General features: G+C 43.9%; 1 protein-coding gene across 9 annotated transcripts in view; it reads left to right on the top strand.

The window, feature by feature from the left end:
• PITPNM2 (phosphatidylinositol transfer protein membrane associated 2) overlaps positions 1-25,390 on the top strand; it is a 205,022-nt gene extending 179,632 nt beyond the window's left edge. For 5 of the 9 annotated variants that reach the window (XM_034791623.1, XM_034791617.1, XM_034791618.1 and 2 more), the window contains 10 exons: positions 356-520; positions 4,741-4,953; positions 7,783-7,931; positions 12,635-12,751; positions 13,862-13,978; positions 14,271-14,419; positions 15,806-15,955; positions 16,052-16,235; positions 19,897-20,025; positions 20,724-25,390. In XM_034791623.1, coding sequence (XP_034647514.1) covers positions 356-520; positions 4,741-4,953; positions 7,783-7,931; positions 12,635-12,751; positions 13,862-13,978; positions 14,271-14,419; positions 15,806-15,955; positions 16,052-16,235; positions 19,897-20,025; positions 20,724-21,068 — 1,718 coding nt within the window. In that variant the 3' untranslated portion in view covers positions 21,069-25,390. The remainder of the gene's footprint in view (positions 1-355; positions 521-4,740; positions 4,954-7,782; positions 7,932-12,634; positions 12,752-13,861; positions 13,979-14,270; positions 14,420-15,805; positions 15,956-16,051; positions 16,236-19,896; positions 20,026-20,723) is intronic. The other 4 variants (XM_034791625.1, XM_034791624.1, XM_034791622.1 and 1 more) reach the window with 3 other exon arrangements.
• The last annotated feature ends 916 nt before the right edge of the window (positions 25,391-26,306 follow it).

The raw sequence follows: 26,306 nt of genomic DNA, 5'->3' as shown, positions 1-26,306 counted from the left end.
TTGTTCTGGCTAAACGTGAATATATAACGCTGTATATATTCACATGGGTCTGCATGACACATCTTTCTATTCTTGCTGCTCAAGCAAACCTTTCCTGATTTGCTTGGGTTTAAACTGATTCTTTTGCTTTTCTCAATCGGACAATGAGATGCTAGATGCCAACTCTCCTTTTGCCTTTTCTTTCTTTTCAAAATAGAGCTGAGATTAAATGCGTTTTCCTTCCAATTGGTGTGAAAGGTTTTGCATCTGAAAGCCAATCCTTGCCTTGTTTGCCTCCTTTTCTCCTCTTGATTTCGTCTTGCCTGGTCTCTGTCTGTTGGTCTAATATTTTGATTTCCCTGTTTCGACTTCATAGCAGATGTTGTTCAGTCTCATGGTGCAGTCTTCATGGAAAATGCGTCCCTTTCCACCCCCATTACAACCCCTCAGTTCAGGGGATTCCGGAGGGCCAGTGAGATCAGCATTGCCAGCCAGGTCTCAGGAATGGCAGACAGTTACACTGCTTCCAACATAGCTAACAGTAAGTGTTTCGCACCCTCCAAGATTTCTTCTCACTGTAGCACTAAAGTAGCAGCACCACACACCAGGCTGACCTCAATGTATAGGATAGACCTGTAGAACTGTCTTTATTTTGTGTGTGTGTTTAACATATAGCCTGGTTTGGAGTTAACCACTGTATTGCTCCATGATCCTTCAAACTCCACACTGTGCAGTGTTATCAGATACAAAGGGCTGGGGAGAATAGGACACTGAGGGTATTTCCTGCTGTTGACAGTGTTTCCTGGTGAGGGTCAGTCATAACACCTGCCGGTCCTCCCGATTGCTTGCTTAATTAAGTCTAATAATAGCTGCACAGAACATCAGACTGCATGGCCAAGGGTCTTCTTTGAAAAGCATTTTGCTCCTTGTTAAAAGAAAACAGCTCCCTTGTCTATTGCAAAGGATGGAGCTTTCCGATCCATTGTAAAGCTGATCCCTGCCTGAATATCAAGAAGAATATACATACTTACATCTGAGTGGTGGTGTTACTATTTATTATTATCTATACCAATGTAATAACTTCTTGTAGTTGTGTTAGACTCATCTATCCTTTAGGGATAGCTCAGTGGTTTGAGCATTGGTCTGCTAAACCCAGGGTTGTGAGTTCAATCATTGAGGGGGGCCACTTAGGGATCTGGGGCAAAAATCAGTACTTGGTCCTGCTAGTGAAGGCAGGGGGCTGGACGCGATGACCTTTCAAGGTCCCTTCCAGTTCTAGGAGATGGGATATCTCTATTTATTTATTTATTTATTTATTTATTTATTTAGGGTGTGAATGGAATAGTTTGACCGACTTTTTTTCCCCCAATGGGAAAACTGATCTAATTTGCACCTTTGAAACTGATGTCTGCAGAAATGGAGGTCCCTTATTCCAGATATTCATGGGTGAACCATCAGGCTGTTTGTCCTCTTAATTTCTTGTTACAATAGTTGCATGTTTTGTTTAAATGTATTCTCCTAAAATACAGTGCACCCTCATTAGCAGGCATTCCACAGGTAGGATTTGAGTCCTACAAGGTTTACATGAATTCCTGCAATGAGGAGTCAAACATTGCTGAAGACTTAGACAGGCTAACTTTATCACTGGAGGTGGGGCTGAACCAGAATGTCTGGGGCTGTTTAAATCCCGGATCTGAATTTGATGGGAAGAATCAGTCTCTGCTTTTAGCTGGGCGCCTTGCAGTGAGGGAGGATAACAAATGTAATTGCTTGTCTGAGGCTGTTTTCAGTGATTAATAAGAAGTTGGAACTATTCCACCTAAGCCCAATTTTATCATTGTCAATGACACATTGTTAATGCACCCTTAGGAAGAACAGATGCCCACAATTATAATACAGTGGACTGCCACTATATTATGCATGTTGGAGTGATTATGGGCATAAATTGTTCATGTATAAAAGATAATTGATAACCTTGAACAATCATTGGCCCCTGTGCAACATTAAGGAATCAAATGGTATGTCTAGTCTTCAGTTGATAATTGTGATCTATGCAACTGGTATATGATCAGCACTTTTCAATAAATAATGTAAGATCTGACAGGTGGCACATCATGTATTATTTAAAGGTAATGTGCAAAGGGAAAAAAATGGGGGAGGGTGTCCCTTTTTTGGGCTACTTTCTATTTTTAAAAAAAAAGGCTGGAGGGGAGGGAACTGAAGTTTTTCTTGTTGTTTGGTTTACACGTTAGAAATTCAGCTCATATTTTGCCCGGAGGACTAGCGAATTAGCAAAATGATGACATTACAAGAACCAAAGCTGAGCAACTGAGTGTGGAAGTGGTTTTTCGTCAGATTGAGTTAAAAATGTTTTTGTCAAGGCCCATTTAACTTCAATGACTAAGAAATCTTTTGGAGAAAGGCAGCCTTTGCTAAAAACTCACCCTCTCCCTCCTCTCTATTAAGGTGTGAGTATTAACAATAGACATTCTCTGTGACCCCAACAAATCAGTGTTGGGCTGGTCTAGCTTTTCTGGCTGATGTTCCTGATACTGCTAAGGCAAAAACCCAAAAAGAATTTTTAAAAAACAAAAAAAACTTTGAGAACCTGGAAGGAAGCCAAAAACCCCAAAGGCACAATCCCAATTTTAAAAAATACTTGTTCATGTCACCTTTAGTGGACCACTAGGCTTTGAACTATGACATTTATAATTAAACACTAAGGTTTTTAGTTCCTCCTGCGGTAAATATCATAATGTGAAGTAAAATGTGTAGGCTGGGACATTCAACAGAGCCCAAGGTTTGTATGTTCCTGACTCCCATTGAAATCTGCCCAATTCTCTCCTGCATCTTTGACTATTCCAGCTTTAAACCACAAACAAAGGGGGCACCTGCTCTTCTGGATATATGCACATACCTCCTCTGAACGCTTGGCCGAGTGCAGTGCTGGTCTGTGTGCAGGATTGGGAGATAGGAGTCCCCAAATCCTCCTCCTGTCTCTGATACTGACTCCCTCTGTAGCTTTTGGGCAAGTCATGGAATCACTCTGCCTCAGTTTCCCCATCTGTAAAACAGGAATAATAATATTACCCTCCTTATGGGCATGTGACAATGAATCAGTTAAAACATCTAAAATACTTTGACCATGAAAAGCAGTATATATAAGTTCCTAGTATTATTAGGATTTCTCATGCACCCCGTGTTTATGCCATGTAACATTTTTGTGCATATGTCACAGTGGGGTTGAGTAGCTTCTTATTTTCTTTGGCTAGATGTCAGTGTGTGGCAAGAATAAACTACCTGCACTTTAACAAATGGGGTTTTCCTTTCTTAAGGAGAGGATTTTTTGTTTATCGTATCAGAGCAAATACACAAAACAAGCCACAGTGGGACTGCACAATAAAATGTGTTATGCCTTGCTACATGTTAATCTGTCTGGGTAGAAGGTTCCTTACCAGGGGGTTTGTTTTGTGCACGTTTCACACCCCGGGGTAATTGCTGAGCTCAGCCAGTCAGGAAGGTAAATCCTGGAGGAGGAGTTGTTAAGGGTTGATTATTAAAGATGTATCTCATGGTAGCGCCCCAAGGTCCCTATCAGGATCAGGGCCCCAGTGCGCTGGGGCCTACACAAGCATAGAACGAGGCGATTGCTGCCCTCAGGTGTTGACAAGCTGAATAAAGCCTTCATGTAAATATCCAACATTTCCCTTCCCTGAGGAAGTGAAGCTTTGCAGACAATGTGGGTCAAATTCATTAAGCCACAAGCTCTGATGGAGTTACACCAGGGGATGGATTTGGCCAGCGCTCTTCAGACTGCCGGGTGCCTTCATTATACGAAGGTGGAACAATTTGTGCCCTTGCTCATGCCTACATAACCCCACTGACCTCAGTGGGATTGGTGGAGTTTAATGGAGAAAGCAGAATCTAGCTCGTCAGGTGAAAGCTAGTGCTTTTGTATTGGACTGAAAGACACCCTCTTAAAACGAACTTCCCTCCTTCATTTCAGGGGCACTTCTGCATGTGTTGCTGAATAGAGAAGTTGACCTCCCCACCCCCGTTTGTTTGATTATTAAGACTTCTGTTTGCAACATGATTTTTGTCTTCCTGCACAGATGGCCTCGAGAGCCAGAAATGTAGCACTGAAGGTTTTGACTTTGTCTCATTGTCCTCAGCAAGCACTTGAGTTAGGCCTTCCAAATACATTTCCATTTCTATATCCCTTCCAGGGCCAGCTTCAGATACTGGGAACAAGCCACTGTGATTCCATTGCATGAAGTCCAGTGAGAATCCGCAACATGGGCCTCCACAGCCCTGCTTCCCGGGGAGTTCCCTCTGCATGGCACTGTAGAGTGGTGGGGGATAGCTAACTGTGGATGCACAGGCTTAACCCCTCCTCCCCATGGAAAAGCAACATCCTGTCAACAGTGGCAGCAGCTTTGCAGCCATTGAGTTAGGGAAAGAAGATTCCCAGCTGTATACCTCCTTAGATTTCCACCATAAAGACAGGCTACTCAAGGTGGCAGGTAGTCAACCTTCATCTGTTTATAAGGAAACAGATGTAAATGCTTAATTTCAACTCCAAAATAATAGTTCCCACACATAGGATCGCAATCTCGTTCCTTTAATCCATGTGTCTTTTCCATCATAATGTTAATTGCTGGAGGACAAAACTGATGTGTTCTGCATGTGTGTGCTGTGATAATAAGTGTGGGTTTTTGTTTGTGTGTGTGTGTGTGTGTGTTTTTAATTTTGTTCCTTTAGAAAACAAAAATCGTCTTAACCATGCCAGAGGAGGATTTAGCTTTCTGTCCCAACTTGCCCTCCCTCACAAATCCCCCACCCAAGCCTCGCCCAAGAGACGTAGGCAACGTAAACATGAAATACCCCAGAACCATTTAGGAAGAAGGCTTGAGTGGCCATCAAGTTGGGATCCGGACTCTATTCTACAAATACCAGATCTGGACATCAAGAAAGGTATTCTGGAGAGGGGACTTATCTATCCAGCTAATCTCCTACATCATCTAACCGGGGCAGTTCTCTTCTCCAGAGGAAATCTGTTTGCTTTCTCCTTTCACCAAGGGTCCTCGCAAACTTAGCCCTATTTAACAAATACTTGTTTTCATATTGCATGAAAGAGTAACAGCAGCACTGCTAACAGTTGGCGATGGCACAAACTCTTGTAGACAAGACGTGGGAGCAACCGCACTGGCCCATAGCCCCTGTTGCAATCTCTTCCTAGCACGAAAGCATTCCTCCTGGCTGATCTGTACAAAGAATCTAAAGTTAACCGAGAATAGGACTTTCATGAGAAATGGAAAGTTGGATCTTTACCAGTAACTGGTGATTCCATAGCCAGAAACACAAGCAGAAGATCATGTCTTTTCATAGGTCAAAATCTCTGTATAAATGGCCATTGTGTGTCGAATCCTGGGCCGAGCAGGGAAAGCAGAGTAACGGAACTGGCTCAGAAAAGGCAGCACCTGTATTCTGTCTGCCAGCAGAATACCCTGCCCATTATTCTTGCTAGAATCAGGGATAGTTGGCCTGGGGAAGCCTGGTTCATAGCCACCATTGCTGGACCAGGGGGCGTATGCATGTACCAACGCCATACCTCAGATCACCCTGCTGTGGCTCCTGCCAGGACAGCCTGCAGAGGAGTCATCGGCTCATTTGTGGAGAGAGTGGGCAACTCTTCCCTTGGGCCCAGATTTTCAAATGAGGTGTCTGCTTGGTGGCAGCTATCACATCCCCTCCCATGTCAAGCTGTCTCGTTTTTGTGTCTGGTGCCTTATTGGAGAATGTTCTCAAGAGAACCAGCAAAGCTATTCTAGGGAGTCCCAAGCTCCTTGTCCAAGCCCCAGCTTGCTACTTGCATGCAGAAGTAACTCCTCCTAACACCACTGCTCTGGGGTCTCTACATCTCCTTCTGTGGGTGCTTTTTCATCACAAAGCCATGTGGGAGTTCAAGGCTGCCTGCGTCTAGAAAGTCAGCCCCTTGCTTTTGGCACTGAAATCTATGCGCTGAAATGCTCTCGGTCTGACCCATTTGAAAATATGATCACGTGGTTATTTACAATGGTGCTCAATGTGGGGTTAAACCGTGGCAATGCCCCAATCGGGTAAGTGTGACAGCCACTGGCCAGGTGTCACTTGTGGGCTGCCGGTGGGTCTCAAACTGTGGTCTTGCAGAAGGAGATATTCTGAAGAGCAACAGTGGGGAGTGGGATCTGGGCAGTGGGGTGGGGCATGGGAGGGAATGTGGATCCATTTTACAGGGAAGAAGTTGGGAATCCTCTGGTCTAGCTGAAGGATCTGACTGGCTGTTCCTTGTGTTTTGGTGGTGATCTGTGGGCAAACTGCCCCCAGTGAGCACTTCCGCGTCACCACCTCGCTCCCATTGATATCCCTGCAGTGTGGCTCTGTTACTAGAAGAGAGATGACTTGGTATTAAAATACGGTCATTGACTTTTCTGCTGGGTTTTAAGTTACCCTGTAGCTACCGGCTTCCCCTGTAGCCTCTGTCCCAGTAGATGCTGATGAAGCCTGGAGATTCGTCCATAGCTTCACCGTTTAATGCCCCCATCCTCAAAGCTCGCCAGAGCCTCTGTTCTGAGAGCTGCAGGATTTAGCGAGTCCTCGCTGGTTCTCTTGGTGGGCCGGAAAGTTGGTTGTGAAGACACTCGCTCCTGCAGAGGCTGAGCAAGTTGCTTCAGTGGCCCTCCAGAGGCTGGCCGCCTGCAGAATGGTGGTGGTCGTGGTGATGATGAATGCTTCACTATGGGCCTTACTCATAATCCAGTCTCTTTCCCCCTCCCAGTGTTTCGCTCATGTCTTTCCATAGCAGCTAACCTGTGACTCCATTGCCTTTTTATTGTTCACTTCTGCTTCTGATATTAATAATAAAATATGGGATTTTAACTCTCTGGGTTTGAGAGGGTTTATGCCTCAGTGAAAATTAAAGAGAAACATCCTGTTTGTTTAGTTTTTTGCCTTTAACAGCATCTGCTAGCCTCTGCTTAAAGCAGGCCCATGGAGCTGAAAATGACTCAGGTATATGTGTGCAGTGTTGTTGTGGCTGTGGCTGTCCCAGGATATTAGACACACAAGGTGGGTGAGGCAATAGTTTTTATTGGACCAACTTCTGTTGATGAGGGAGACAAGCTTTTGAGCTTACACAGAACTCTTCAGGTCTGGGAAAGGTTGCAGTACGTAGACGCATCCATGGCTCTCCCCCGTCCCACCTCCAGGGCAGAGACTCTTTTTATTCCATTTTTGCTGTACGGATTGAGAGGTTTGTTTGATCCTCATCACCACGGTATCAGCACATTGTCACAAACTCACTGTGAGTGGGAGTGACCCTGCACCGAGGACACCCACTGGCTGTCCCCAGGAGCGTTGATGACATGTACATGCCCCGTCTAATCTGAAAGTTATTTTGATTATCGCTGTTCTAGTATGCACAAGAGACTCTAGGGTATGTATTAATGGCCTCTAATACCCTGGCTGGGCATGGAGTCACCAGCCTTTGATCTGTGCCTCACATTCCCCAGGGGTGTGGATTAATGGCTAGTTACTGCCTCCTCCAGGGATATCCTGTTTGATTGAATAAAGAAGATGTCATGCTCTGTGCCTCGTACTATCCTTGGGTGGCTCGTTAATACTTTTGAGCCCTGTTCAAAGACTGCTCCATCTTAACAATAAAATCAATGGGGAAAGAATTGCCCAGCGCAAGGACCCATGGCCTAAGGTTAACATTTAAAACAGCTCACTCCTCTCTTTTTAACAAGCCTTTTCTTTCATTAGTTGCTGCCAGATGGTGGGGAACAAAAAGAATAGACTATGCCCTTTACTGTCCCGATGCACTGACTGCCTTTCCGACGGTAGCCTTACCACACCTCTTCCATGCAAGCTACTGGGAATCGACAGATGTAGTCTCCTTTCTGCTGAGACAGGTACCATCAATATTTCATGCTTCTCTCTCTTCTCCCTTATGCCTAACTTTGGTTGGAAAATATTTTGGAGTCTATTTTCGCCTTGCTGCACCCTCCAGAATAACTTTTGTTGACACTAACGGGGGCTCACCGTATAAATGGAGGGAAAAAATGTACACTTCACAACTGCAGATTCATCTTCTTTCCCTTCCCATGCTGTGTCAAAGACAGCTGCATTGCAAATAATACTTACTGCTATGCACAGACTTTTCATGGAAACCACCAAATCACACATGACTTGCTTGGTGCTGGCTTTTGTTACTGGAGCAGGTTCTTGGAGAGAGGTTCACTAATGATCTAAATAATTTGGAGTCAATTTGGACCCATTTCATATCATAGTCTTGCAGCATTGCATGATTTTGAGGCAAAAACCAGGTGATGCTTGCGTGTTTGGATTGAACTTTGCTTTGAATTTTTACATCCTTTCAAACCTGAAGCTCAAAGGGAAGCTCTCGGTGCAAACCCTACATGGAATGAAACAGAAGGAAAAGTTTGTACAAGTTTCAGACTTGGCTTGCTAAATTAAAGTGTTCAATCCTCCATTTGGGCTCTCAAATTAACACTTAAACACCCTGAGAACTACGGATTTTTGCTTCAAGATCCAGAACTTGGTACCACAGTTCAAATTACTTCTCATGGAGGTAGGTAAATAACAAATGATGGTTTCGACCAGCACATTTTGTTTTTTTCAGTTTAACTTTGGTGACACATTTAAATTTTGCAAAATCACATTTTTTTTCTAAAACCAGTGGGGATATTTCCCTTTAAAGCAAACAAACAAACATTGAAAATAGTTGTTTTCCCAGAAATGCATGAAACCCAAAAATAGCAGTATTAAGACCCTGAAGGTGAAAACAACTATGAACAAAAGGGAGACACATTCTTCTTGATTGCCCTTGTCCACCTGGAGAGAAATGCAAAGAGTAAAAAGGAACATAAATAGTTAAAGAAGAAACTTGCTAGCTTGTGACATGTGAGGCAATGTGTTCAAATCAGGGGCCTAAAGTTGGGCTCCTAGATTTATGCTTAGGCAGCTAAATCAACATAGCCTGATTTTTTTTAGAGACCCTGAATACCACACTCCCACTGAAGTCAGTGGGAGCTGCAAGTGCTTAACCCCTGGGAATTTTGGTTGTCTCAATATAGATTTAGAAGCTCCAACTTTAGCCCCCAGGGTTTGAAAACTCTTGCCAAGATTATTAAGTTGACAATGTACCTTTAAAGCACAGTGCATTGTCAGGGCATAACAATCCCTCGCTGCAACACAAACATTGTGATCCGCAGAGAAAAAACACACGAGCCCAAAGGGCTGCTCTAGTGACCGTATTGCCATGGCCCAACATCATTCATTTCTAAAACTCAAGCAGAGATGCTCTCTGTCATTTTCATCACAGCGGAGAGGGGGCTGCTTCTGTGGATTGCAAGCCGCTGGCCGTGTCCTTCCAGATGTGGGCTGGAGTCTCTTCTCTCCCTCCCTTCCCTGTCCCAAGTTCTTTCCCCGATAAGGATTTGGAAACATCTTTTCATTTGGTGCCTCGTCTGTTGGGCGCTAGCGAGAGGACAGGTCACCCAGTACAAAGGGATAGTCTGGGATCATCACTCCACAGACTGTAGCTGAACTGGAGCCAGTTGTATCCGTTTTGGTTCTGCCCCCGTTTATTCTGAATTGCCAGTGGCCTGGTGCTGGAGCATTCAGAGGGGATCTACCCACTTTGGTGTTGGTTGCATTAGTCCCTTTTGCCAGAAAAAATTCCAGGGGGCCCTGTGCTGAAGAATGGAGAATAATTATTTAATCCCAGTACCCTGATTTTATGCTCCAACTCCTTTTAGTCTAAACTTTGAACTGGCTTAAGTAAAGTACTAGCATCCTCACCTGTGCAGCTACTCAGCACTGGGTAGGATCCAGCTCCTCATATTGGCCTGGGTTTGCTGTGTATTAGCTCAGCGGTTTAAATTACCCCAGCGCTGTTGCAGCATATCTGACTGCAGCTCTCCATTATTTATAGCCCTCTATTGGCAAACTCTTCTTCATTGCTGTCGTCCAAGTTTGTTGGTAGGTTCCATAACAACGGGGATGTTAGCACTGGTGGCTGCAGTACCCCGGTATTAATTGATCTCGACCCTTTATTCCCTGCCCTGTCTCTAGTTTCCAACCCAGTGGGCCAATGTTGCAGTCACATGCTATATCTCCTGATTTTGAACAGTAGGCTCCAATGGGGAACTTCGCCTAAACGGCTGCAGGAAGAAAACGGTGTGTGTGTGTGTCAGAGTCTTAAGGAGTCTAACACACAAAATGTCCTGTTCTAGAAATAGCCCAGCCAGTTACTCAGAATGCAAAGAAAACATGTTTGTGTAAGGCAGCGTGTGACTTTACATCTTGTGGCATGAAAAATATCCTTGCCATCCATTCAAAGCCCTTGGAGCTCAGCAGTGGCTGCCTCTGCAGTGCTGTTTATTTAGCCTTGTCTCTCTCCGTTGCCCCACCTCTGCTTCTAGAGCGTTATCTTTCTCAATCCCCACCCCCTCCCTGTTCTTCCAAGGCCCTGTGCCTCCTCCCCTCTTATTCAACAGCCTAGAATGCCAGCATTGGAAAGCTAATGATAGGGATATGATTTTAATCCTCATTGAAAGGCATTCCGGACAAAGTTAAAAGGAAACTATCAAGTAGATTTAGGCCCAAAACCTTACGCTTTATTAAAACAAATAAATGCAAATATGATCAGAAACATTTTCGTGATTTAAATTTCTCATCAGTGAAGGCCATTGTTTTATTCATCCCCTTAGCTTTTCATTCCCAACAGCATTGGGGGTGAAGTGGAGGTGGGGCAGGTAGATTAGGAGAACCAGAAGGTGAAACTGACCAGTCTTGTTTTGCTGTGAGTGAAATGGAAAAATGAAACAGTCTAAAGTCTGCAAAGTAAACTGGCCTATCAGATTGCTTCAGTTTTAATCTACATGGGGCAAATGGTAACACGTGAGGGAATGTGTGAGGTTTTTAAAATATGTTTATTCACTTGACAGAGCCCCTTTCAATCTTTTCATGGCCTGGGAGAAAATTGGAAAAAAGCCATCTGATCATAGTACAATTCAAAATGCTTCGTGTAATCTCTCTGCCCAGTCCTTTTTTGTTTTCTGTGTGAGATTCCCCTCTTCTGGAACTGACCTAAGAACAGACTAGCTGCAGGGTGAACCCAGAACATAACCCCATTTCCCTCTGCCATTTGATCCAGACGCAGATGTCCCCAAAGGTTGATAGTGAGCTTACCATAGGAAATGTTTGCGCACTTTGCAAATCTCATTGTGTCAGTCCGCTCATCCCCATTCCAGTGCAGGAACATCATACTGTATGATGTGCTGGAACTTGTCCATGGACCCAGAGAGCCAGAGCCCCATTCCTCTCCTGAACTCTGGTCTTCTAAATCACAGAACACTGCTGGCCCAGTGCTGAACCTGGCTCAATACCTAATGCCGTCATCAAAATGAGAGGAGCACAAGAAGCAAGACAGGAGAACGCCATGTGCAATGTATTTAAATAGAAACACTAGATGACAGGCAACTGGGATTGACTCCAGCCCAATCAGGAAGCCTGCTGGGATCTTAGCCCTCGTAGGGTCCAGCTTGCGCAGACCCGTTAAGGGCAGACTCAGTAGGACTGGAGGGAATGATGAGAATACTTCTGAAGAATAAGCCTGAGGAAATGACACATGCAGACAAGCGAGCACAGTTGGAACAGGTAGCGATGGATCTGAATTACTGAAATGGCAAGCAAATAATGACTGGAAATGCGTATGTGACTTGAGGACCTGGCAAGAAGGCAGGCAAGGCTGGAGCATAGTCAGGCGAGATGGTGGCTGCAAACTGTAGGATTCCCTACAGAAGAGGCAGTTTTCTATAAGTACCTTAGTGCCAAAGTTCTTCCCCTGCAGTGTTTGCTGAATGAGCATTTTCCAAGGGCAGCTTTTTGGACATGGTCTCAAGGAAGTAGCAGGGTCTGAGGTGCCACAAACTCTCAGTTTGTGTTAATTGAACATCTGGGACAAAATCCATCCCCGGTATAAGCCCAGCGAAGCCAAGAGAGTTACACTAGCAGCCTAGCAGTTATGTATCTGTGATCAGCATCTGTGCTTCGTTGCCTTTGCTCCATTTTGTACTCAGCTTGTTAAACTCCCCTATAGTTCTTTCTGTTCCTTAACTCTTCCCAGACTCATTCCACTGTCTCTTCAGCCTTTTCTAGCTTCCCTCGGCTTCTTTTTCATCTCTCTCTCATTCTAGTCCTAACCATGCTTCACCATGCTTTCACACTTGCCCTCCTATGTGCCTACTTATCATCTCAGTCTAAGGTTCCCTTTTATAGCTTCAACCCACTTCTTAATAACTCAGCTCTGGCAACAACCTTTCCTGGCTCTAAAGATCATTAACATCATACAGTTATGGGAGGGCCAGAAAAATCTTGTAGACTAACAATGCAAATTTCCTGCAAGCAAAATTCTATAAAGCCACCTGCCCAGCAAATGCTGTGATTCCATCACATGCTTTGCAAACGCAGCAGAGAGGAATAAATACACTAAAGCTGCAGCGGGTGCATTCACTATGAAATTCCTGCAGCTCTTGAGTTTTAGCCCAGGTGCGTCATGAGTTGCTGATGGGGGCTGGTCTTTCCTTAGGTGATGAGACACGAAAACTCCAGCATTCTGGAACTGGATGGAAAGGAGGTCTCTGTATTCACTCCTTCAAAGCCCAGGGAGAAGTGGCTGCGCAAGAGGACGCATGTTAAGCTAAGGGTAATAGTGTTTCTATTATGTCTCCCCAAAGGAAACTACTGTTAAACATGATTTGGCTGGATTTGGGCCTGTAATAAGAACAGTTTTAAAGTTAACCAATATGGGTACAACTCTGTTACTGCCCATGGACTGCACAATTACATGGGGCTGGAGAGGTTGCATTGCAGTAATCGGATGTGTCAGTGAGATATCCCAGTTATAGATTTCTGGAAGAGAGAGACACTCTCTGCCACAAGGTCTCCTCCATATAAAATACTGAGTGTTGGCTATAGGTCAAGAAAGGAGACGGAATTGTTTCAAAGTCTGATGTCCTGAATTGTCTTTACAGTAACTGTCATTCCCTGGAGTTCCTGAATCCAGAGGATGAGAAGCTTTTCTGATTCCAGGAACGGGAAGTTTGTTTAGCCAGTAATAATGTCAGCAGACTCCTGATGACAGTCATTTTGCCTCCTGATTTGAAGGTGCAACATACAGAATTTTGCACCACAAGGGATCGGATTTTCAAGGTGTTCTGTGTCCCTCACTATACAGTATTTGTGCCCCAAGGATCCGGAGTAGTATTACTAGCCAGTGACAGTATCATTGTGTGAGATCATGGCATATGCATGTATAAAGGTCCAGAAAGGACAACCATCATTTTTGCAGACTCAAATTTTGCCTGTTAGGAGTGGCAGCAGGGAAACCAAGTAGAGGCCCCTTCTCAAATAATGCCCAGGATCAATTAACTGTAGGTGCAAATTCTACCATTTACATGACTAGGTAATTAACTGCACCCAGACATCAGCTCCTTGGCCAAATACATTAGGATCCACGCCCACAATTGATGGTGGGTGCAAATCATGCTAAAACGGAGACCAAGTGCAGAAGGCCCTTTAAAAGTCTTGTCCTTAATGTATAATACTTCTTTTTCCTTAAAAATGTGTGTTGTTTAATATAGATATATAATAGTGTAGGGGGACAGAGGATGTCACAAGAAGAAAATTACTCCTCCAAAAACTCCTGTTTGTCCATGTGTTTGGCATTATTATCACTATAGCAACTTTGCATTAGCCATGAGGTTCTGCTGGGAATCTAACTAGGTTTATTCTGTTTTTCCCTTGACGTCTGCAGAATGTCACAGCCAACCACAGAATCAATGATGCCATCGCTAATGAAGACGGACCCCAGACCTTAACAGGAAGGTTTATGTATGGGCCGTTAGACATGGTCACGCTCACTGGGGAAAAGGTACATTTGCCTTAGGTGTGCATTGCCCATAAATAGCAAAAGACATAGGCAGTAGTAGTTGCTGGCCAATGTTCCTTTTGTATCTGTAAACGTTAAAAGAGAGAACTGTCCAGTTACCTGCACAATCAAGCACCTTTTCCTGTGTCCACTAAGAGCCCCCTTTGCCCAGCCTATCTATTGCATTACACTAGAGAGAGATTTGAGGACGCCATGTTCAGACCCAGATTAGGATCCTGTCTAGTATCAAAGTTATTTAATACTTCCTTAGTCCTGAACCTCCTTTGCCTCCCAGGTGGACATTCACATCATGACCCAGCCGCCATCTGGAGAGTGGATTTACTTTGACACCGAAATCAGCAACAGCAGTGGCCGGATTTCCTACGTTATCCCTGAGAACAAGCGTCTGGGGATTGGCGTATATCCCATCAAGATGGTGGTCAGGTGCTGAGCTTTAAGCTCATTTGGCTTAGTCCCCAGTTTGACAGGACTCTCTGAAAAAGACTGTAGACACTTCTCAGTTATTCTGATTGCATGATAGAAAATAATAGAAAATAAATGTTAACTGATCAAGTGCAATTCTACCTGAAAAGTGACTGTGTTTAAAAAGTGGCTTGTTCGTATCAAACGCTCTTCTCCCTATTGTATCATCAGAGTCTGATCTGCTGACTTGATGGACAAAACAATTTTACTCGTTACCCTGCAGCACCAGTGATGGGACAAAGAGCTGTATTCTGTTCTGCCTCCTGCATCATCAACAGCATTGTTAACTGAGTTCCAATGGCTGGGCCAGACTTTTCCTCCTTTTCCAGATGTGCAACTTCATTGTCTTCAGTGGAACTGCACAGCTGAGCGCACCTTGAAGACTAACCTTGCACTTGCCCAAGTTCCCCTTAGGGCAGAGCCTTTGTTATTAGTGATGATGCACAATGCAGAAAGTCTCTAGCTTGACTTTTGGCTTTCAGAGCAGGCAGCGCCAAAAAGCATCTTGTCATTGGTGAACTGAACAAATCTGCTCTAGAGGCATTGAAACATAATGAAGCTGGAGCCCCCCACAACGCTAGTCCAAGTCACTGTAATTATATTCATCTAACGTATAGGCATTTTCTGTGGGGCTTCTCGCTGTAGTATCATTAATGACTTTGCGGCAGATTTTTAAAGATATTTAATAGACACCTGGTGGGATTTTCATAAGTACCCAACTACCATTGAGGAAAGGCCCTGCACTGCTTCTCAGTGGGGGTTAGGTGCTTTTGAAACTCCCACTCGGCAGCGATCTGCAAATTTAGGTGCCTAAATACCTTTAAAAAATCTGTCCCTTTATCCTTGCAGTAACACTGCCAGGCAGGAAATCATTAGCATCATCCATTTGACACATGGATAACTGAGGCACAGAAAGATGATTTGCCAAGTCAGGAACAGAAGCCGTATCTCCTGAGTCTTATTCCAGCGCCTTACCCACAAGGCCTTCCTTCCTCTCTGAGCACATACCTATCAGATCAGTGGATAGTCTTCTCTACCACTTGTGCTGAGATACAGACACAACAGGCCATATCTGCAGCTGGTATAATTCGAAGTAACTCTGAAATCAGTGGATCTGTGTTGATTTACATCAGCTGAGATGATCTAACCCTTAAGACACAGCAGGGGGTGTAGGGCCTTAGCAGAGTTGTGTGTGTGAAGTGATGGCAGGATCTGGCCCTTAATTTTCTGTATTCCCTGGTCGTTTACTGTATGCTTGCTGAATTGGTATTGCAAATGGGCATTGTAGCTTTAATCTCTCAGCCAGGTTTGTCCACTGTTTTTAACCCCCTATTCCTTTCCTTGTAGGGGTGACCACACATATGCAGATAGCTATATCACTGTTCTACCTAAGGGGACGGAATTTGTGGTCTTCAGCATTGATGGTTCCTTTGCAGCCAGCGTGTCTATAATGGGTAGTGACCCCAAAGTCAGAGCTGGCGCAGTTGATGTTGTAAGGTCAGTGGCTGGGGGAAATGCTTTCATATTAAATGAATATTTTAATCCTACCTCAAATATAGGTCCATAATACGCTGTTGTTTTTTCCCCCACCAGGCACTGGCAAGACCTTGGCTACCTCATTATCTATGTCACAGGCCGACCTGATATGCAGAAGCAAAGGGTGGTGGCATGGTTAGCACAGCACAATTTCCCCCATGGGATAGTCTCATTCTGTGATGGGCTTGTCCATGACCCACTGCGGCACAAGGCCAACTTCCTGAAAACCCTCATTACAGACGTAAGTATGGGCTGTACTGAGGTGTGAGCAAAGCGAGGGTTCATCCACTTGACCCGGCTTAGTCAAGTCCTGCTCTGCAGTGGGAGATTAACCTGCATTCATTTTATTTTTAGCCACCCCCCCCCCCTGTTTTTTTATTTTCTAACTCCACAAAGGTGTCTGTGCAGTTAAAATATGTTCGCTCCGTTCTGCGCTGTGCTGCAATCCTTGCTGCTTCCATTACTAAATGCCTATTGCCCTAGAGGGAATCATGATTATTGTGCTTTCTCCCCACCTGCTTAGTGCATTTCTGGATGCCTGTCATATCTGCAGATAAAGGGATGCCTTATAGATAGAGGGCTGTCAAAGAGATTGTGACCTGCAGCCAACCAAAACCCAGAATTCAAGCCTGTCTCCATATTGGGCCAAATCCAAATACCCCGTTATCTGGGAAAATTTGGACTGGAATCTCCATGTTTGTGAACATTAAGATCTGGGGTTTGGGTGAGGTCCATTATATAGATGCCAAGTTCTGATCCAAAGCCCCAGTTCAGGGGCTTGGGGTGGACTCATCTTTACTTGGAGAGTTGGGCCGGATTAGCACTTGGATGACAGACCTTTAAGGAACATCCAGGCAGGATTGATGGTGGGGGATCTAATGAATGAATGCCCTCTCATGGTGCTGAGGGTGCATACCATCCTTCAGATGAAACAAAATCAATGTGCTCATTAGAAATCCCTTGGCACTTTTTGCAGGAGAAGGCTTGTTCACCTTGTTGTCATGGCCAAATGCCAGTTGAGATAGTTAATTCCTCCTGTAGTTGAATGTTAGTGAAGTCCTTTGAGATCCTTGGATGCAGGATTCTATAGAAGTGCCATATAATTTCCTTTATCTTTTGAAGACTGGCCTGCCCTGGCAGTGCTTTGCAGGGCTTAAGAAGACCTCCAGGTCTCCATCTCTCACTGCTTTGGGTTGGTGAGAATTGGAGTAGTTTAGGGTGATGCATGTAGTGATGGGAAGAAAGTGCTGGTTCAGATGATAGCAGAGCAGCTAGAGAGGGGCTTTGACAGATCAGTGAATGTCACAAGAGATGGCAGGACTTCAATCCATCCCTTGCTAAGATGTTAATGTTGTCGGGCATATCAGAACATGTGAGTTTGCCCGGCAGCAGCCAACTGATGATGATATGGCACTGCTACAGCGCCTTCCCTTGGAGGATCTCAAAGCACTTTATTGCTATCGATCACCCATCCTTCACAACACCTCTGATGTAGGTAAATATTATCCCCCTTTTACAGAGAGAATCTGAGACACAGAGCTGAGTTACCCATCACAGAGAGGATCATCTGAAAAGCCAGGCTTAGAACCCAGGAGTCCTAGTTTTCTGCTCTAACCAGGAGATCACTTTGCCTCTCTCCAGCAAAGGCTGTGCATACTCTTTGTAGCAGGTGCACAACCAAGGAAGTAAATAGGAGTTAACTTCTTGGTTTGTACTCCCTATTCTGCAAGGCCCAGAGGATCCACAACCCCATTCAAATGTTCCCCTCACAAGATCTGGCTCTCACTCAGCATGGAAATTAACCAGCAGCTTTTATAGAGGCTGTTGGTGCCAAGGAGACCAGACAGTGTAATAAATGTGAAAGCAATAGAAAGGCACCAACTTTACTGCATGCAGTTAAACCCAGTCAATCCTAAAGGTTGTTAGAGAGAGTGGAGAATGAAGTACAAAATAAAACCTACTGCACAGATTCTGTTTTTAAAGACTAGCCCAGTGTACTCTTTGCCTGTGGGGATCCCCCAAGGTCATACTGCATACATTACCTGGGTGGAGAGAGAGCAGAAAAGAGCAACAAGATTGATCAGCGAGCTGGAGGAAAGATCACAAGAGCATATACTGTATCTGCAGTTTGGGTATAGGATGACTCAGAATGGGACATGCTAAATGTCTCCTGCATGAGGAGGGTGTAAATTGCAAAGAGGGAAAGGAATTATTTAGGGATGTAACTAGGAGGAGTGGCTTCCAAGAATTAAGAATGTAAACATTTATGCTGAATACCAGAAAAACTTCCTGGCCATGAGATCTACTTGTTGTAGGAACAGCGTCCAGGGGGAAGTGGTGGAAGCTTTTTAGCTTGTGACATTTAAAACTGGACTGGGCTGAATACTAGAAAATATGTTGAGGGGATTGATTCTACACTGGCCTCTGGGATTGGAGCAGATGTCACTGTCAGGGCTTTTCAAGCTCTGATAGCAATGTGACTGCGAAGTGCCATCTTTGGACAGATTTCCATAATGTCATATTTCAGCCTGGTAACTGATGGGCTTTTATCATGTCTTAGACCTAGGCTGTTCGAATTTCCCCTTTATTTCAGTGATAAATCAGGGCTACTTAATGGGGCCACCTTGGTGATCCCAAAGTTATCTAGCCCACTGGATCACATATGCCATTGTCAACCATAGTGAGCTCAGTGGTTTGAGCATTGGCCTGCTACACCCAGGGTTGTGAGTTCAATCCTTGAGGGGGGCCACTTAGGGAACTGGGGCAAAATCAGTACTTGGCCCTGCTAGTGAAGGCAGGGGGCTGGACTTGATGACCTTTCAGGGTCCCTTCTAGTTCTAGGAGACAGGATATCTCCATATATTATTATTATTATATAATGTCCATTATTCTAGGGCCACTGTGCCTTATTCTCCCACCACCTTGACAAAATGAAAGCCCATCATTAAATACTGAACGCAATGACTGTTGGAATCAGCCTGTAACTTGAAATCTAAGTCGAAAATGTCAAGAGTGAGCTGTCTTTGGAACCCCCTTGTTACAGAAGATGCTATATTATTATCCCTTGTTGGAAATCGACCTTTCCAGAGAGCACTAAGGGTCACAGATTTGCTACAGTGGGTCTTTGGCCAGCTTGAGCTCTGCAGGAAGAACCAGATGGGTCCATGCAGGATAAGCACCTCCTCCTGCAGAGCCCCACCAGGTTTATTCCACCTCCACAGCTGCAAAACGATCTTCTCAAATGTCTGGCTAAATGGTAAATGAAATCTTCTGCTCTGTGGGAACAGAGCAGTAACTACTTATGGGTAGAAAAATCCAGTGCATCATGCAAGGTGATATGCATAGTTGTCTGTCTAAACCACCTCAAAATCCAACAAAATTAGAGATGCAGTTTGGCTAACCCAGCCTCCAAGCCAGTGTTGCGTGCGGCGGTCTCTCAGTGGAAGGGAATTCTTCATGTAAATAGCAACAGAGGGTCCTGTGGCACCTTATAGATTAACAGATGTATTGGAGCATAAGCTTTCGTGGGTGAATCCCCACTTCGTCAGATGCATGTAAATAGTTACTGAATATAATTGAAAAATGCTCCCTCCCTGGCTACAGTGTGTATAAAAATCCTTGGAACAGAGCTGTGGAGCCTGCCACACAAAGAAAGGACATTAGGTAAACATAGCTACATTGCGAGTGTAGTTCCTAACTTCCTTCTGCCCTTGTATTCTGCAGTACAGATAGAACAGTAATCAGCCTATAGTACAAATTCTCAGCATTGCTGTTGGTTAATTAGTACATAATTCTGCAGAGCACTGTCCAGGTGGGACTTGCAGTGCCCTCTTGACTGGATATTCCTACAATGGCTGTGTCTGAGCGGTGTCCTAGCATAAACTTGTTCCTTCTTCCCACAGCTCCACATGAGGATCCACGCCGCATACGGATCCACTAAGGATATTTCGGTCTACAGCGCCATTAGTTTGCCACCCACGCACATCTATATCGTTGGCCGACCAACCAAGAAATTACAGCACCAGTGTCAGGTAGGAATCCCGGTTATTTTGTCTGTAGAACACTAAAGCCCCTACTGGAGTCAGTGGGAGTTTAGACACCCGATAGATGGATTACTACCCGCCGATTTGGCGGGTAATCTGGACGTACCCGCTAACTTCACCAGAAGCAAGATCAGACTGTTTTGTAAAGAGAAAGTTCCCACACACCAGGATCCCTCCGCATCTCTCTGAGAGGTGTGAGGGTTCCTTGCTTTATGCATCACCACTATGAAAATAATGGAGTGAAAATACCAGTTGTTATTCCACTGCATTGTGTCTTGTAGTGTTATATAATTAGATTTTTTTTTTTTTAATGAAGTCGTGTCCACTTAAAAATCCCCCTTTTGTCTGAACTTGTCCCTGCTGTTATGTTGGCTGAGTAAAGCAGAAGATCAGAAGGGGGCAGTTCTCTGTAGAGCTAGTTTCCTTTGTGCATGTGACAGCACCGTATGTCCCTGTCGGTTGCCTCCTCAGTCAGTTCCCTCTGCTGTTTTTGTGGGATTTCCACAAAGCAACAGGGGAAAGAAACATTTAAGAAAGTGATTGTCAAACCGCAATTGGCAGAGGGACTTGAAGGCAGATGTGGGATCTGAACCAACTGTGACTCCATTTTTTTTTTTTTTTTTTTGAAAGTTGTTGATTTCAAGTTGACTGTGTCCTATAAACCCCCCTGACCTATTGTTTCACAGTTCATTACTGAGGGGTACGCAGCCCACCTTGCCCAGCTGGAGTATAACCATCGCTCCCGGCCTGCCAAAAACACGACCCGGATGGCATTGAGAAAAGGCAGCTTTGGTCTCCCCAGCCAGCCAGATTTCCTGCGCAAGAGGAACCATTTGCTACGTACCATCTCCTCACAGCCCCCGGGGACGAGCGGGAATGCCAGTCACAGACCTGAACGAACGCAGAGCCAGTCGGACAGCGATAGGGAGAGAGAGCGGGAGCGTAGCCAAAGAAGCATGAGCATTGCCACTGGGTGCTGGGGCCGGAGCGCAGCCTCAAAACTGGAATCTGGCACTTTAGGTCAGAAGTAGAGCCAGCCAGGAGCCAGTGACAGTCGGCCACAGCCACCGGAGGAGAAACAGAAGGAATAAAGGACAAGGCCAGCAGTGTGAGATGGAAGGGTAAATATGGTGCTACTCTCTAACAACAACATGGTATGCTAGGAGGAAAGGCTGGTGTATTTTCCACATGGAATGTGCAGGCCTTAAAATGGCGTGTTGGGTTTGCAGAGCACTAGCCCGAAAAACCATTTGAAATTAGGGAACCAAGGGGGAAAACAAACAGTTTCCAGATCAAGACTATGCTCTCTTCTGCCTCCTTTTCTTATCCAGGTTTAGCGACTGTAAATATGTGCCTCCCTCACCTTCTTAGCCATCAATCAGATACACGTGACTGAGTGTGATCCTCAGTGCCATGGGGTGGAAGGAGAAGTCTGGTTAGACTTTTTACTTGGGTTGTTCCATTAGCCAGATAGAAAGAGACTGCTGGATACCAGTACTTTTTTGTGTGTTTTTAAACTAAGTATGTCATTTCCAAGGTGCAGAGAGGCTGAAACGAGAGGCTTCTTCTGCACTGGGTGAAGCAATCAAGTGTTTTACATGTACAGAGAGCTTAGAATTTATCCACTTTGTACCCAGGAGGATGTATATCAGCAAGGCATTAACGAAGTGTCAACTGCTGTTGGTAGGAGCCGTATGTCAGCAGATTGATGCTCTAGAAAGTGGGGTCATTAGTTTTTTGGTTTTGTTTTAAACATTTTGAAAGGTGATGGAATTTAATGCATTAAGCTATTAAAAAAAACAAGGAGTTTTGTTTTAGCTGTTAAAAACATCAGCCACTTACTTTACTGTATAGTTCTCCAAGTATTACTGCTGTATATTAGTTCAGAAACTAACCACCATATATTTGCAAGTGTCTGAAAGTACTCAACAACTAGATTACACTGCATTTCCTGTCAAAATGCAGAGTCCAAATATTTCACCACTATCCCCAACTCAGAGACATTTCTTCTTCCCAGGTCCTCTCCGATATCAGTAACAGCTTTCACGGGAATTAGACTTGTTTCTTTTAACTGTAGTTATTCAACTGTAAAACCTCATTGTTTTTGCACTGATAATTTTTAGAATGGAGACCTGTTACCATCTCATGTAGCTACACCTAATTGTTTGTAGTGCATGACAATTAAATATTACTAAGCCAGGGTGTGTGTATATATAGACATGTATATTATATATATATATAAATTTGTGCAGAAGTTTTTCCAACAATAAGGAGATTGTAAGGAAGTGTGCCAACTAAGTTGCACAAGCTTAAGAAAAGGCCATATCTTAATTTTCCTAGCCTCTCAGTGGATGTGTGTGAGCTGATGGTTTGGTGCGCTGCCATGACTTGAATCTCTCTCTTGCACTGAGCATGCCAGGGTCTGGGAGCACTGCAGAGGTGACATTTCCAGTCTGCAGGACAATGTGCTGGGCTGCTTGCTAGCACCCCCTACCGACCACTGCAGAAGAGGAAATTGTCAGTCACAAGGTATTCAAAGGTGAAGGACATAATTTAAGGAGGAGCAGAGAACAGTGCCTAGAACAGAGGGGTTGCCTGAAAGCTCTGCCCCCTCCCAGGTCAAACTAGCCAGGATTTCTGAATTTCCAGCCTCGGTGAAGGGTGCAGCTTCCTTCTTGCACACACCAACTGGGGTATGGGAAATACCCACACTGGGATATTTGGGGCTCCCACCTGCCTATTTCACATGAGGATTTTATATTCATAGCACATTCATTGGCTAAGTATTATCCTGCTCTCCTCCACCACAATATACTATGTTTATATCACTTTCTACTTACAAGGATCTTATTTATAACAGATTTTTTAGACTGTCTGCTTCATTTTATTAACTGTTTCAGTACTAAGTGCAGCACTTCTGCACCGAGACACACAGCACTGTGAACACTGCTCTGCTAACCGGCTCAGAGCTGCAGTAGGCAGACATAACTCATCCAGGCATCAAAAATCTTATTTCATGACTACTGCTTAAACCTCAAGTTTCAAAACTAATTTAGAATGTGTGCTCTATCCCTACAGTGATCTAAAGAGGACAATGTTTAACTACTGAGAATGTCCAGGTTGATGGAGCTTTAACAGATCCACCCACTAACACAGTGCATCTCACTTACTCTTAGCCTCATTGCAAACTATTACGCCATTCATCTTTGATAATTATCATATTACAGAACATACCTACAGATTTTTACTACTGAAAAAATTACTTCCCTTTCTGCTGACTCAGCCTAGTTACCTTGAATGTATATCCAAAGCTACTGGGTAAAAATGTGAATTGTGTCATAGCTTTTTGCTAGTTGAATATTGTACCAAACTGTTGCCATCTGACTTAGAAGCAAGCCGCAGTCCATTCTGTAAAGTAACCAAACCATGATCACAAAGCGTATTTGCAAATTTGGATATGGCCTTTACAAAGTTCAATCTTACTCTGAAAGAAGAGTCCACAAACCAAGGCATGATATGTACATTTTTTTCAAAATGCAGATGAGACGTTAACATTTTCTTGTGTGTAGATAGTGTAAAACTGAGGATAATGTAAATGTTAAAAAAACAAAAGTGGGTATATACAAAGTGAAAGTTATTTATTTTATGTAGAGAAAAAGTGTCTGGAGGGAACAGAACCTTCAGAGATTATTAATATTAAAATGTAGCTTTTTTGTTTCAGGCATTATGTACAAAGCAATTATTTTATGGACCAAGTTTAATGTAATTGTCAATGACCGCAGAAGTGCAATATTATAATCACCTCTCCATCACTCCATATTTTAAACCAATAATGATCAGTGAGACTGACAATCATAGCACCTGTGTTCTGACCCTTTGTTAAGCTTCTTGGATTTTCCAACTTCTCCCCCATCTGTTTCCATTGTAAGAATCCATACAGAGAAAACAATGATAGTGCAGAATCTTTGTTCATCACTGCAATAATAGCCGATATGTGGCCATGTATTAACATGAAATATGTGGATAGTTTTTTTTCACCCATACAGGTACACTATAGTTCCCCATGAATCTATCGTCTCATACATCCCTGTCTTCTTCTTGTCTGTCTGAAGCGAAGATCAGTATATTACACTGTCATTCTAAGAACAATAGCAATAGTTTAACTTTGTGTTTATAAACTGCTCTGAAATGTTCTAGGGAGTGGTGCATTTGAAACAAAATCTCTTTCCAAATGCACAAAAGAGGCTGCACTGGGATACAGTTAGGGAAAGCTGAATGTATTTTCCATTCTTATTAAAGGGGCACTGTCAGGTTAAAGACCTCATTTACCTTTGTTACAAGTAACAGTTCTGAGTTGTTTAAAACAGAAGGAATATTAAAAGTTTGTTATACTTTTCACCGTTATGCTGGTTAGTTCCTTTTTGCATTCATCAGCTTGGCCAAGGAAAACAGACTAGTTGGTTCTGGTAACTATCACTTCCTGGTTCTCATGCACTCAGCACAAAGCCGCAATGTTTATATTGCGAGGACCGGACAGAGGGATTTATTTATTGGGTTTTAAAAACCAACACCTGTTTCCACTGGAATTAAACATTCGTGGAAACATTTCTGTGGATCTGAAATATGTGGATTTTTCTAAAAAGCAGCTTTTCTGTAATCTGAATGTTGGGACAGAAACCTGACACTGTCCCTTTCCAGTCTTTTTTTTTTTTTTTTTTAATCCAAACTGTCACTTTAATTCCTTATTTTCTTCTTTTGATAAATTATTAAAAAGGCAAATTTTAATACCAAAAAAAATGTGTCTAGTGTTAGAAGATACGTTAAATGAAAACCAATAGCTAACCAAAGGGTTACTAACAAACCGCTCTTCCCACAAGCAACCTGCACTTCTTGTAGTAGCCCCTGCTCTTCAGGTATCTTCACCTTTGCTGCATTTTCCTATTAGTTCTAGAAGCCTTACATTTTTCTCCCTCTCCTTGTATGAAAACCCTGGATATTGATATCCTTGACTGTCAATTTTATATTCAATAATGTTCTATTTTATTTATAAAAAAAATCTTTTAGGGATACAGATGGGGGGGGGGAACTACATCATCACTTAATTTGACAGACACACCTGCACCCCACCAGGGAATGAGAGTTAGACCCAAGTCTGCCGCTTCCTGGTTTTCATTTTGTGTATTATGTTGTGTGTGTAAAATACTGTTAAGATCTATTTGCTTGTATGTAACAAACCATAACTACTGTACAACTTCCTTTTCCTCCTTGCTGTTAGTGCATTGTTCTAATGCCTGGGTGTGCTTTGTGTACAGTATCTTTGTACATTACACAGATTAAAGAAACGGGAAGGCTACTTTCTGTGTCTGCTTCTTTTGGTGACTTACAAACTGACAGTTAATGCATCACAAAAGCTAGGAATTGGGAACTGAAAATGATCCGGTTTAATGAAAGTGTCCAATGGGATTAGATGCCAAAGAAAAAGATGGCAAAGACGTAAATTGCTGAGCAGAAAAATTCAGGGGCTACACACACTGACACGAGGCAAATGGAAACCAAATGGAAAAGAGAGAGACAATTACAAGCACTCTGTGGTCTGAATTGCAGAAGATGTTCTACAGCTAGTGTGTGAGTGAAATGATGGGACACAGTAAGTGAATCAACGACAGCAGAGCGTGAGAGTGGAGAACAGGGAGACACCCACCAGCATGTGGGTGCTTCACTTTGAACTGGCTGCCAGTAAATGCAGCTGGGGAAATGCACTATCCGTAAAGCCTAAGTCTGGCTAGCTTAGGGGCCGTCTCTCGTTCCCGCACATCGCCTGCTGTCAGCACTGCTGCCTTACCCTTCCAAAGGGGGAGACTCAAGAGAGCTGCACCCTCTGCTGTTCAGTCACCTGGCTCAGCCCCACTTCGACACCTACCTGTTTGTCCAGGGCTTGTCCCCCTCTCATCCTGGCTGCTGTCAGTGTCCTCCTTGTTAAACGTATGGTCCCAGGGAGGTTTGTGCCATAACTAGCGCCTTTATAAAAGGGAAGTGTGTTGGCTCCATCTGACCCATGTGCCTAACACCCAGCTACTCGAGGAGGAGGCCTGCATTAAAGGGGAATGGAAGATGCATTGATAGACCTGCCAGCAGACTAGGTGAATCCTTATATACGTGATCAGCCTCCCACAGTCAAACACCTCCAGTCCTTCTATGAGGCTAGAAAAGTGGCACATGAAAACTAGTTCAAACCATACAGAAGGACAATTTTTTTGAACAGGCAGTGA

This window comes from Trachemys scripta, chromosome 15 (genome assembly GCF_013100865.1).
Source record: "Trachemys scripta elegans isolate TJP31775 chromosome 15, CAS_Tse_1.0, whole genome shotgun sequence".
Taxonomy (NCBI): Eukaryota; Metazoa; Chordata; order Testudines; family Emydidae; genus Trachemys; species Trachemys scripta.
Note: the sequence above shows the minus strand (reverse complement) of the source record. Positions and strands in the feature narration are given on the sequence as shown.